Source organism: Notolepis coatsorum (genome assembly GCF_963971535.1).
Source record: "Notolepis coatsorum genome assembly, chromosome: 13".
Classification (NCBI taxonomy): domain Eukaryota; kingdom Metazoa; phylum Chordata; class Actinopteri; order Aulopiformes; family Paralepididae; genus Notolepis; species Notolepis coatsorum.
Genome location: NC_140177.1, coordinates 25,044,992 through 25,057,646, shown reverse-complemented (window position 1 = coordinate 25,057,646; position 12,655 = coordinate 25,044,992). Strand labels below are relative to the sequence as shown.

General features: G+C 41.9%; 1 protein-coding gene across 1 annotated transcript in view; it reads left to right on the top strand.

The window, feature by feature from the left end:
• Positions 1-12,232, top strand: part of LOC311239297 (receptor-type tyrosine-protein phosphatase F-like) — a 226,449-nt gene extending 214,217 nt beyond the window's left edge. The window contains 3 exon segments of the mRNA XM_084327604.1: positions 5,554-5,708; positions 6,005-6,140; positions 10,176-12,232. Of these exon segments, the coding sequence (XP_084183730.1) occupies positions 5,554-5,708; positions 6,005-6,140; positions 10,176-10,244 (360 nt within the window). The 3' untranslated portion in view covers positions 10,245-12,232.
• The last annotated feature ends 423 nt before the right edge of the window (positions 12,233-12,655 follow it).

Genomic DNA, 12,655 nt, shown 5'->3' with positions numbered 1-12,655 from the left:
ACAATGACCACCAACACTGAGCTACCATGTTGTGCCTAAACAATGACCACCAACACTGAGCTACCATGTTGTACCTAAACAATGACCACCAACACTGAGCTACCATGTTGTACCTAAACAATGACCACCAACACTGAGCTACCATGTTGTACCTAAACAATGACCACCAACACTGCTGCATGGCAGTAATAAGATAAGATAAGATATTCCTTTATTGATCCCCTTGGGGAAATTCGGGCGTCATAGCAGGAGGGGGGAGGGGAGGTACAGATATGGGCAGGGTAATAGTAGAAAGACATAAATATAGGCAATAAGATTAGATCTGAATATGAAAATATGAGAAAAAATAAACAGTGTAAACAATATAATTAACTCTGAATATAAAAAAATTGAAAAATAAACAGTGTAAACAATATAATTAACTCTGAATATAATATTTTTTTTGAAAAATAAACCGTGTAAACGATATAATTAGCTAAAAGTAAAATACAGTGTAAACAAACATACAGGGTCTGTATGCGGTTATATTATACGCTACAATAAATATAGATAATAATTCATTCATAATAATGAATTTCATTTATATAGCTCTTTTCTAGACACTCAAATCACTTTACATTGTACAGCGCTTCACCACCACTGGTAAGTCAAGTCAAGTCAAGTCAAGAGTTTTATTTGTCACGGCATACAAGTATACAATGAAATGCGGGTGGTCTTGCCCACAACGATGTGCAATACAGTGGTACAACATATAATAGAATCCAATAAAAACAACATTGTGCAATAAACAGATAACAGGTAACATGTACAGGTAGCACCCAACCTTGGGCTACGCAGGCTCAATGGCTGCCATACACTGGCACCAGGAACACAATGGCTGAACGGCTCAGGAGACAGGGATTGATATCTGCCAATTAACCCTTTGCCACACGACAGAAGGTTAACCCTTTACTATCACACAACCGACGGTCGTTTGTAGAGCTAAATCTATATTTTATATTATAGCTATGTATCCATTGTCATTGTCAATTGACAGTATGAACCTTCCGTTCAATATGCCATAAAGAAAGAATTTTTTCATCAATACGTTCCCGTTTTATACCGTAATGAATATGAGCGTTATATGGGAATGATCTGGGATCATTCCTGCAAGGCTAGTTATAAGGCGCTAAGCTAATAACGTTAAATCGATTGGCGTTTCGGTCCTACACAAGCTAGAGTTAAAAATCAAAATGCATATGATCGGTATCATGTTCCACCATGAATGCATGAGGGGGGGGGAGGGGGGGGAGTCGTTTCTGATTATTGATTACCAATAACAGCATTCGTTATTACAACAACATACGCTGATCAGGGGGATGGCTATGAGAACAAGGCCCGATCAGGCTGAAATTGACGTCAAATCGCTCTTACCTGTGGCCGGTTGGATTCCAAAAAAAAATTCCCAGTGATCGCCATCTGGTAGATCGATATGTCCATTGGCTGATGCTATATTCCTTTACTGCTTACTGAATTCGGCGTCGCAAAAAGTATTCCAGGCGATCGGGTGAAGCCCTCGCTTCAGGCTAACAGAAAAGTCTGCCCGTAGCGGAAAAAAAGTGACACCAGGTCTCCAACAAGGATTACTGCATTCTCAAAACAGCGCCACTACCTGGATCTGGCCGGTACTGCACTTTCCGAGTCCCAATATGCCTTTTCCAGCCAAAATATAGCTCTGTGACAGTGAATAGGATATTAAAATCGAATAAAAGAAAAAACGAGTTAAACACGTGTATATATAGAGGCTGCGGTCTCGACTCCTGGAGTCAGCATTGCCTTGGCTTGGGCTGATCGCTATACTAACTCGTTTGGTATGGGTTAGAGGGAGGGAAGCCGTGGGTGGGAAACTGGCGTTGTGGACAGCGACGCCTACAGGTCAGGTCTGGGTGCTTGCTCAGCGGAGGCAGGACTTGAGGAAGGCAGCGTGACCTCCCACGCGTTACACTTCACCAATGAGAGCCACTGGCTGTCGCTGCACGTGTCGGAGGAAGCGTGCGGATACTTCAGGGTTCTCTTGTACCGACCAGTAGGAGAACATGCGCACATCAACCAGGTAGGGGAGGGGGGGGAATTGGCACAACGACTAAATTGGGACGGGGAGAAAACAGAGAAAAATCGGAGAAAGAGAGATACAAACAAAAAAAACATGTATATATATACGTGGTTGGCCGTCAAGCGTCGCCTCCCAATCACGTATATATACATGGTTGGCCGCAAAACGGTTAACAGGGGCATTGTTACTGACAAGTCCAGAGGAGTGCCCCCTGCTGGACAACAACACCACTTTCCGACAGCAGCCTTGACCAGGGCTCGAACCGATCATGAGTCCGGAGCTCTACTCGTGTTGCCACGCTGCCGATAAAAGATCTTGTGTGTTATCTGGTCGTCGTGGGGCAACAGACCCTTCTCACAGCTGTGGGTAAAACACAGCTGCAACTAATAACACATTGGTTTTCGTTCTATTTGGGAGAACCGGTACCAGAGTCCTGGTGCTGTGTATGTTGGCCCACTGGCACGGCTCACTGGCACACTTAGTTGTAACCGAGCCGTTGTTATTAATGTTATTGGTTCCAGCTGTGTTTCCCCTGCCGCTCGTCAGAACGTCTGCGGGGGCTTTCCTTGCCAATCGAACCACCCGGCATCGCAACCCCCAGCCTCTCGGAGACATCCGTGCCTGCGTGCGTGCGTGCGTCCGTGCGTGTGGGGCTAGCTCTCTATGAAATACATGAAAAAGCAATGCCTCCAGCCCCCGAGGGCCAGGGCTGGTTCTCCCTGTGATGCAGTGGTTTCAATGCTCTATAAATAGGCCTCCCTGTCACCAAAGCACATAGCAGCAACATCACTCTAATCCTTCACACACACACACACACACACACACACACACACACACACACACACACACACACACACACACACACACACACACACACACACACACACACACACACACACACACACGCACGCACACACAGGGTACGATTTATGAAAAAAATATTGTAAACGGGGGGATGTGACTATGTTTAATAAAATGTATTAATAAATGGAAATGTTCTTTTTAATGTAGGCCATAAAGAATTATATATAGTTATAACCATATAAAATGCACACATCTCGTACAATCCAACAGAAAGTTGTTTTCTGTTCACTTTATTTCTTTATTTCTTCTAAACCCTTGAGCCCTCGCAAAGAGATTGAATGAACATTATTCCTCAACAGACAACGTTCAAACGGATGCTTCCCGAAATATAATGCGATGCTTTGCTGCCCCCTTTTACTCCTGTGGGGTTGTGACCGAATGAAGGACGGCATGACGATTCTGCAGCACAGTAAAGTAATACTGAGTACAATATGTAAGAGGAAAGGTCTACATAACGTGTAAAGTGTTTTAACTAAATATAAGCATTTAGATGAATTAACTAATTTCTTAAAAGCACAGTAGCCTAAGTAGGTCAAATAGGCCTTTTGAGGAATTTATATTTCTTGCTAGACCGCACTGCTCAGAGCGGTCTGACGAAGAGGATGTTTATAAAACTCGGGGCATGTCGGAGAGAAATTCGCTTTGACTTGAATCTCCTCACAAGACCCGCGCTGCGTTCACGCTCTGCTGCACCTGCAGCCGTACTGCATTCAGAGGCCAGAGAAACTGGAAGTGCTGGACTGTAGTTACTCAAACCACAACAACCCAGATCACAGTGTAGCTTCCTGGAGAAAGGAGGCGCTAGCAAGCAGGGAGACTCTGGTGTGTAGCTGCTGACGATTTAGAGAAATACATGTATTTAATTCAATGCAAGAATGAATGATGTTGTTATAAACTACCAGAAGAATGAATGATGTTGTTATAAACTACCAGAAGAATGAATGATAGTCTGTTATAAACTACCAGAAGAATGAATGATGTTGTTATAAACTACCAGAAGAATGAATGATAGTCTGTTATAAACTACCAGAAGAATGAATGATAGTCTAAGCGCTCGTCACCAACACAAGAGACACCGGTATTGAATCCGGCTGTCAGCGCTGCCTCCGGCTTGGCCGGCCGTCATACTGGCTCAATTGGCAGAGTCAGCGGGAGGGAAGCCGGTGGGGTGGTATTCTGGTCGTTGTAAACAGCGACTCCTACAGGTCGGTCAGGGCGCCTGCACAGCAAAGAAGGGATATGTTGAAGGTAGTGTGACCTCCCACGCGTTACACCTCACCAATGAGAGTCCGCACTGGCAGGTGAAAAGAGGTTGCTGGCTGACTCCGCATGTATCGGAGGAAGCATCTGATAGACTTCAGGACTCCCTAGACCGACCAGTGGGGGGCACATGCGAGCAACGGCCAGGAAGGGGAGGGGGGAATTGGCATAACGACGAAATTGGGATGGGAGAAAATCTGAGAAAAAGTGGATACATATTTTTTTTTAATACCAGAAGAATGAATGATAGTCTGTTATAAACTACCAGAAGAATGAATGACAGTCTGTTATAAACTACCAGAAGAATGAATGATAGTCTGTTATAAACTACCAGAAGAATGAATGATAGTCTGTTATAAACTACCAGAAGAATGAATGACAGTCTGTTATAAACTACCAGAAGAATGAATGATAGTCTGTTATAAACTACCAGAAGAATGAATGATAGTCTGTTATAAACTACCAGAAGAATGAATGACAGTCTGTTATAAACTACCAGAAGAATGCTCTCTTATTGATCTCAAGGGGGGATAAATGATATACCCTACTGGTGATATAAATGAATGACCAGAGGTAGAGATGTGAAAAACATAGGTAGGGACCCCCCCCCCCCCCCCCCCACTGGTAAATCGCACCATTATATCTCATCACATGTCTGCTAAGCCCCACTTGAAGAATGTATGACTGGGATCAAGGGCAGGTGTCTGTGTGTCTGTTTCCATGCATATTGTATGTGCCCCCCTTGTGGAGCCTGACCTCTTTCCTCCACACGCTCTGCCTCCTCAATCCACCCAGTGTAACACATGCTTCTCTGTGTGTCCTCCCCTCCTCAAACCACCCAGTGTAACACATGCTTCTCTGTGTGTCCTCCCCTCTTCAAACCACCCAGTGTAACACATGCTTCTCTGTGTCCTCCCCTCCTCAATCCACCCAGTGTAACACATGCTTCTCTGTGTCCTCCCCTCCTCAATCCACCCAGTGTAACACATGCTTCTCTGTGTGTCCTCCCCTCCTCAATCCACCCAGTGTAACACATGCTTCTCTGTGTGTCCTCCCCTCCTCAATCCACCCAGTGTAACACATGCTTCTCTGTGTGTCCTCCCCTCCTCAATCCACCCAGTGTAACACATGCTTCTCTGTGTCCTCCCCTCCTCAATCCACCCAGTGTAACACATGCTTCTCTGTGTCCTCCCCTCCTCAATCCACCCAGTGTAACACATGCTTCTCTGTGTCCTCCCCTCCTCAATCCACCCAGTGTAACACATGCGTCTCTGTGTCCTCCCCTCCTCAATCCACCCAGTGTAACACATGCTTCTCTGTGTCCTCCCCTCTCTCAGGATGGCCAGTCCAGAACAATCCGCCAATTCCAGTTCACCGACTGGCCGGAACAAGGAGTGCCAAAAACTGGGGAGGGCTTCATCGATTTCATTGGCCAAGTGCACAAAACCAAGGAACAGTTTGGCCAGGACGGACCAATCACTGTACACTGCAGGTAAGAGACGTGGGGGAGCGTTTTAGGGTTTCTCTGCTTACCGTCTCGGAGCACTTCAGATTCTCCATTACATTCAGACCATGTGACATCGATGTTCTTTCAATTCCAATGTGTTCTTTGATTAGACGTGGCCGCGCTCTGTGGCCATATCTGCACTGCTTCACAAGGGCTATCGATTACAAGAGTATCACCGTTCAGTTCTTTAGTTCCAACGTGGCCACGCGACGCTTGGTGTTTGTGTACACCGTGTGAATGTGTGAGACTCAGCGGGTTCTTCTTCGCCTCCTTCCTCACAGCGCTGGGGTGGGCAGGACCGGCGTCTTCATCACCCTCAGCATCGTGCTGGAGAGGATGAGGTACGAGGGCGTGGTGGACCTCTTCCAGACCGTCAAGACGCTTCGCACCCAGCGGCCTGCCATGGTGCAGACAGAGGTAAGATGAGATATTCCTTTATTGATGCCCTTGGGGAAATTCAGGCATGGGGGGGGGTACAGGTATGGGCAGGGTAATAGTATAAGACATAATACAGGCAATAAAATTATAGTACAGTAGAAATGTAAAAAATAGGCAGTGTAAGCAATATAATTAGCTCTGAATATACGCATGAGCAAGTAGGCAGTGTGATCAAAGGTGCAAATGAGGGTCTGTATATCAGTCATATTATACATTACATAGACTAAAAACACTCTTATACAATATCTGAATAATAACCTTCTTACTGTCTTTTTACTATTATGTACCTTACTACTATGCTACTATACTTATACTACTACCTATTATGCTAATATTTCTATACTACTATGCTCTGAGTGTAACACTCTAGCTGCCAGAGTTGTACCCTTCCTGGTGACTTGTTGTTCACAATTTGTAAGTCGCTTTGGATAAAAGCGTCAGCTAAATGACTAAATGTAAATACGATGCGTCTGTGCTCCGCGTCTGCAGCCAGATCTCACTTGAAATACACAAATAAAGTACTTATCAACCACAGCAAAAAAGGTACATAGTGTACATTGTGTTATAGCCATACATAATATATTCACGTCTTGTATACGTACTATTATTTATTGAATATAACTTTATTGTCCACCAAGGTGGAAAATTGTCTTTGGCTCACCGAACAGGAAAATCAACACAAATAGCCAGAAGGCAACTAGCACGACATAAAACACAAACAGACATAGACAGGGTTACACATTAGAAACACATAAAACACAAACGGGCATAGACAGGGTTACACATGAGAAACACATACAAAAAACAGTTAATGTCTGTGGCTTCCGTATTATTGGTCACTTTGCAGAATTAAGGATGCTAATGGAACTTGGAATGAAGGACTTCTTGAGTCCTAGTTGCCAGGGTGACTCTATAGCGCCTCCCAGAGCTCAAGAGCTCAAACTGGCTGAATAAAGGATGGCAGCTGTCTGCCAAGATACTCCTCGCCTTCTTCCTTGTTCTTTCTGTGAGGAGTACAGTCGAGGGCTTTTGGGGTTTGCCCACTATATTGCTGGCCATTGACACAATGCAAGAGAGTTTATTCTTAAGTTTGCCGTTCAGGTGACTGAACCTAACAGGAAAATGAAAAGTTAAAACACTCTCAATAAGGGTTTTGTACACCAGCTCTAAAATCGGCTGACTGCTGATTTACGTTTCATATCGGCGAAAGTCCAACAAAAAACAACGCAAAACAGCACGATCGAGCTAACGATGCTTGTGGTGGAGGGAGATTGTGCTCACCACTAGACCAAGACACCCACCCTGTTACAAACCTGCCCGATCTCGCTTAAAATGCGTAAATAAAGTTATCAACCACAGGAAAAAGGGTGGGTGGCTTGGTCTAGTGGTGCTCTCGCCCTCCACCACAAGCACTTTTAGTTTGGCTCCCGGTCTCGCTGTTTTGCGTTGTTTTTATCTTTTTTACGAAATGTAAATATATTACGTATAGCTATAACACATCGTACATTATGTAACTTTTTTCCTGTGCCTTATTTACATTTTCTTTGCGTCAGAGGACCGCGTCGACTCCTCCCACGTTATGACTGGGAAGGACTTCAATTCGAAGACAGCGGTTTTCGATTAAAATGATAAATGATAACAAAAATGACAGGTGGAAATTGTTCCCGTGATTAATTGCAAAACACAGGACTCACACGCCTCTCTATATGTTATGTTTATGTTATATATGTTATTCTTCCTCGATCGCTGTGAACGCATGCGTCAGCGAGCGGATGACTCACTCTATTGTATATTCCGAGACGCACACACTGCGGTGATCAGAAACAGTCTGAGTCAAGCAGACAGCGCTCTGGCTGCTGTGTTTACATAATTTTAGTCCCGACTTGGACGTGGTATTGAAGTGAATCGCTGTTTCCGCAGCCATGCCGACCTATTGAGTCAGTCACCCGGCATCGCATACGTGTGATTGAAGTCGGTCGTGAATGCCGCTTGACCTTGATGTATAGGAGTGAACGTGTGATGTGTTTATGCTCCTGTTTATGCTTCGTCATGGAGACCATGTAGATTAGATTAGATTAAAATGTATTGTCACCATGCAGCACAAGTACAGTACAACGAAAATAGGTTTGGCATCTAACCAGAGTGCAAATGTAACAGTAAAGTGCAATAATAATATACAGTGTACAGGTGATTAAACTGGGTATAGAATATATAAATTAGCACTACTGAGTAATAGTGCTAATCAGATGTATGTACAGAGTTGTAGTATTAATATGTACAGTGATACGGGTAATAGTTAGCAGCGTAACTAAGGGATATGTACAGATATGTAAATAGGATTATATGCATGTATGTACAGACAGATGTGGACAGATATATATATATGGTAAGAATGTATATACAGTATGTGTGTGTGTATATATATATATGGTATATACAGCATTATTGTACTGAACATCTGCAGGTTTGTGTTTATGTATTATAATCAATCACTCATAATAGCTAAGCATCGTGTGATTTCATAGAGAAGGTATAGACATAGAGACACATTCATTTAAAATGAGACTTTCACAGAGAGCAGTACAGACGGATGTAGATATATCTATATATATTTAATTTAATTTAATTAAAATGTATTCGTACATGGAATTGTTAGTCCAACAGTACATATAGTTCACTTAATATGCTCCACTAAATTCCATGGCCGAAAGGAACAGGAAGAAGACAATTCTTATTGTACCTGCCCCTTTTTCCGATCAAAGCTTAATCTTATGACCTTTTCTATTGGGAATAAAAGATTCCACATACAGTACACTGATAGACTAAGTGCAATGTTTACCAAACCAAACAAAATGTACATACTTATTTAGCAGAAATGGAAACATCAACACAATTAAATTAACATAAATAAATACATTTTGTGTATCTATCAGTTAAATGGCATATTTAGGTTAATTCCTTTATACACACACACACACACACACATTTATCTATGTATTTATATAATGTATTTATATAAATACTTCTATATACTATACTATATAATTGTATTATTTTTATTTTATTATAATATAACTAAATCATACTATTTATACTACTATATTATATTGGTATACAGTATTATACAATATTTTAATATATTTAATATTATTATTATTATTATAATTTTATTATTATTATTATTATTATTATTATTATTATTATTATTATTATTATTATTATTATTATTATTATTATTATTATGTTAAGCTGCTATATACTATTACTATACTCCTACTAGCCTATACTGTAATGCTATGCTATATTATCCTGTTATGCTAAACTGCAATAGTATACTAAACTGTGCTATACGGTCTATTTATCTTTTCTTTGTACAACCTTTTGACGTGAAATATATTAGTAGAACACTTTACATCATTCTGCAAAGAGTTCCATAGTTTGATACCTATAACTATACGGTACACACTAGCAGTAACTAGGGGTGGGAATCGCCAGAGACCTCACGATACGATACTATCGTGATACTTGTGTCACGATACGATAGTATCGCGATATTTAGCAATATTGTTTTACATTTTTTTATTAAATGTATTATCTTTTTCAACTGCAAAGTAAAACTTTGTCAACATGTTTTATCTAATAAAATAAAGTTCAGTCTGTTCATCTCACTTCAATAATTTTTATTGCAGAACATGGTATTTTCTCAAGCAGACAGATGTAAACACTGTAATCTGTGTTGCATGTACCTGACAAACTGAACTGTTTGTATTACAGTCATATTCCAACTTAACTGAATGCACATGTGTGTGTGTGTGGACTACTGTACTATTACAGGTATTGAAATGAACAATGCAACTTCCTTATACAATTTTTTAAAATGTTTATGAATAATTAAATATCGATACTTGGCGTCCCTGTATCGCCACGCAAAGTATCGCCATACTACTACGTATCGATTTTTTCCCCCACCCCTAGCAGTAACACTGTCTTCTTCTTCTTCTTCTTCTTCTCCAGGACCAGTACCAGCTGTGCTACCGAGCTGCGTTGGAGTACCTGGGCAGCTTTGACCACTATGCGACGTAACCACTCCCACCTGACCACGCAGCCTCCCTGGTCAGACCCTCTCAGGAGTGTGCCAAGTGTCCCATCTCAAGTCACCATCCACCCAAACCTGCCCCCCTTCACAGCTACCAGAGGGGGGAGGGGAAAGAGGGAGGCGCTAGTGGAACCTGGATGACAGGTTCAACCAATCACAGAGACCCGCCTCAGATTGACCACACAAGAGATTTTTGCTTTAAACTTACAAAAAAAAAAGAGAGAGAGCGCGACGGAAATGGTAACGATGACAATGACAACTCTAGCACGGAAGAGACTGCTCAGGCTTGACGGCCTACTTTTCTGTTCTTTCGACGCCAACGCCCCCCCCACCACCACCTACCCCTCCCCTCCCCTCTCGCGATTGAGGCGACTGGTAGCACTAAGAGATGATTCTCTTTTGGTTTCTTTTTTTATTTTATGGTCACTATTACGATATATCATTATGACAAATATTATTTAGCGCATCTTTTTCTTCTGTTGTTTTTAATAATCATTTTAACACCAGACATTTATTTTGTCTTAAGCGCCCCTCCGCTGTGGGCCGGCATAATTTTCCGAATTGGTACGTCTTTTTATTTTGTTTTTTTATTATTATTATTATTATTATTATTATTTTCTAGGTTACTTTAGCACAAGGGACATGTATTTTTAACACGTTCCTAGATACTAATACGGGAGAACCCACTGTTCTCTGCTGCTGTCAGTTTTCCTTTGTATCGTGATTTGATTGTGTTCTTTCTCATGTTTGTTTTGGTCTCATTCACTTCAATGGAGCAGGGTTCACTTTGCCTTTTTACTTTTTGCTGTTTCTCATAAAAACACCTTTTACCTTTTCTTTTCTTTTCATTTTTAAAGTGCAAACAAATAATTTTTCTGAGTATATACACCCGCTATTAGTTGTACCATGTAAACACAGTAGCTAGCCAAAAGTGAATCAACTAACGAGAGACTAAATCAAGAGGTGTACAGAACTGGAAAAAGCACATGATTTTTTGTTGTTGTTGTTTCGTCAACGGAAGCCTATGGCATTGAGGCCTTCATACTCCACACCGGAGAACGTATCTGAAGAAAACTGACTTTTATACTCGAACGGAGTCGAATAGAAACTCCTTTAATCTCTGAATATAGTTGCCCTTCAAGGCCCCCCCCCCCACCCCCACCCCACTCCTCGCTGCCCAATGGCCTGGTCAGTCTGCTGGGTCGAACCATTGAGACTGAAGGACCAGGGGTGGTTCACACGAGGAGTAGCAGCCACTAACACTGGCACCTGTACAGACTCAACCATTCCTAAACTCAGCCCTTTGGACTGAAACCTGCTATTATTTTATACAAAAATAGAACTATAAATATATATGTATATGTATATATATATATATATATATGTATATATATATATATAATTATGATTATATATATGTACAATTATACATAGATATATACGCAGCTTCAAAAGTATATTGATGGAGGGGAGCCACTCTGTTGACATACCAACACAGAGGAGCTTCAGAGAGCCTGCTGTCTTTTAGAGCATTAATGGAACACCGTTGTATCTACTGTCCTATCATAGTAACTTTGACAGCTGGTTGTCCGTCTGGATGAGGAAAACAGCACATACCCCCTGCCCCCCCCACACACACACACACATAAACACAACCCCGCCCCCCCCAACACACAACAATGTGGACGACCCCCCTCCCCATGCGCGCCAGCCATCGCACCACTCAAGCACATCTTTATCCACCGGGCGCAGGGGAACGTCCCAAAAAAAACTAACAAAAAAGGCCTAAAGGGGGACTTGAAACAAAAAGTTTGTTTTTACCTTGTGAATGCTTAGTGCTGTAGGGGTTGAACCTGTTGTACACACGTCTGTTTTCTATTTGTTGATAAAGAACTGGAATTTAAAAGATGTTGCTGAAGAGAAAAAAAAAACTCATCGATGTTAATAAAGTTGAATAATTGGGTTTTTGTACGAATCCTTGTTTTGTGATGTTTTCTTTTCTTTTTTTGCGATTTGGGGAAAATGTCAAGTTTCTTTTACGCACACTGTTAGACGGGTAATGAACTGTTCCCCTGTCGCTCTGCGGCGTAGCCTGTTAAGGGAGCGTGTGTATTTGGTTGTCTTGGTTGTGCGCTCTGAAGACTGCTCCTCTTTGATGTCTTGTAGACGGGTTGAGGAGCTCTCCTGCTCAGACAAGCCACACCAAGTCGTCAAGATGGTTGAGAAGGAAGTGTGCCCTGCAGCCCACCATGTCTTCTCTGTGTGTGTGTGTCTGTGGTCACAGCCCGATCTCACTTAAAATAACGTAAATAAAGTACAGTACACAGGAAAAAGGTACACAATGTATGTTATAAGTAATATATTTCCATATTGTATAAGTAATATTATTTACGTTTCC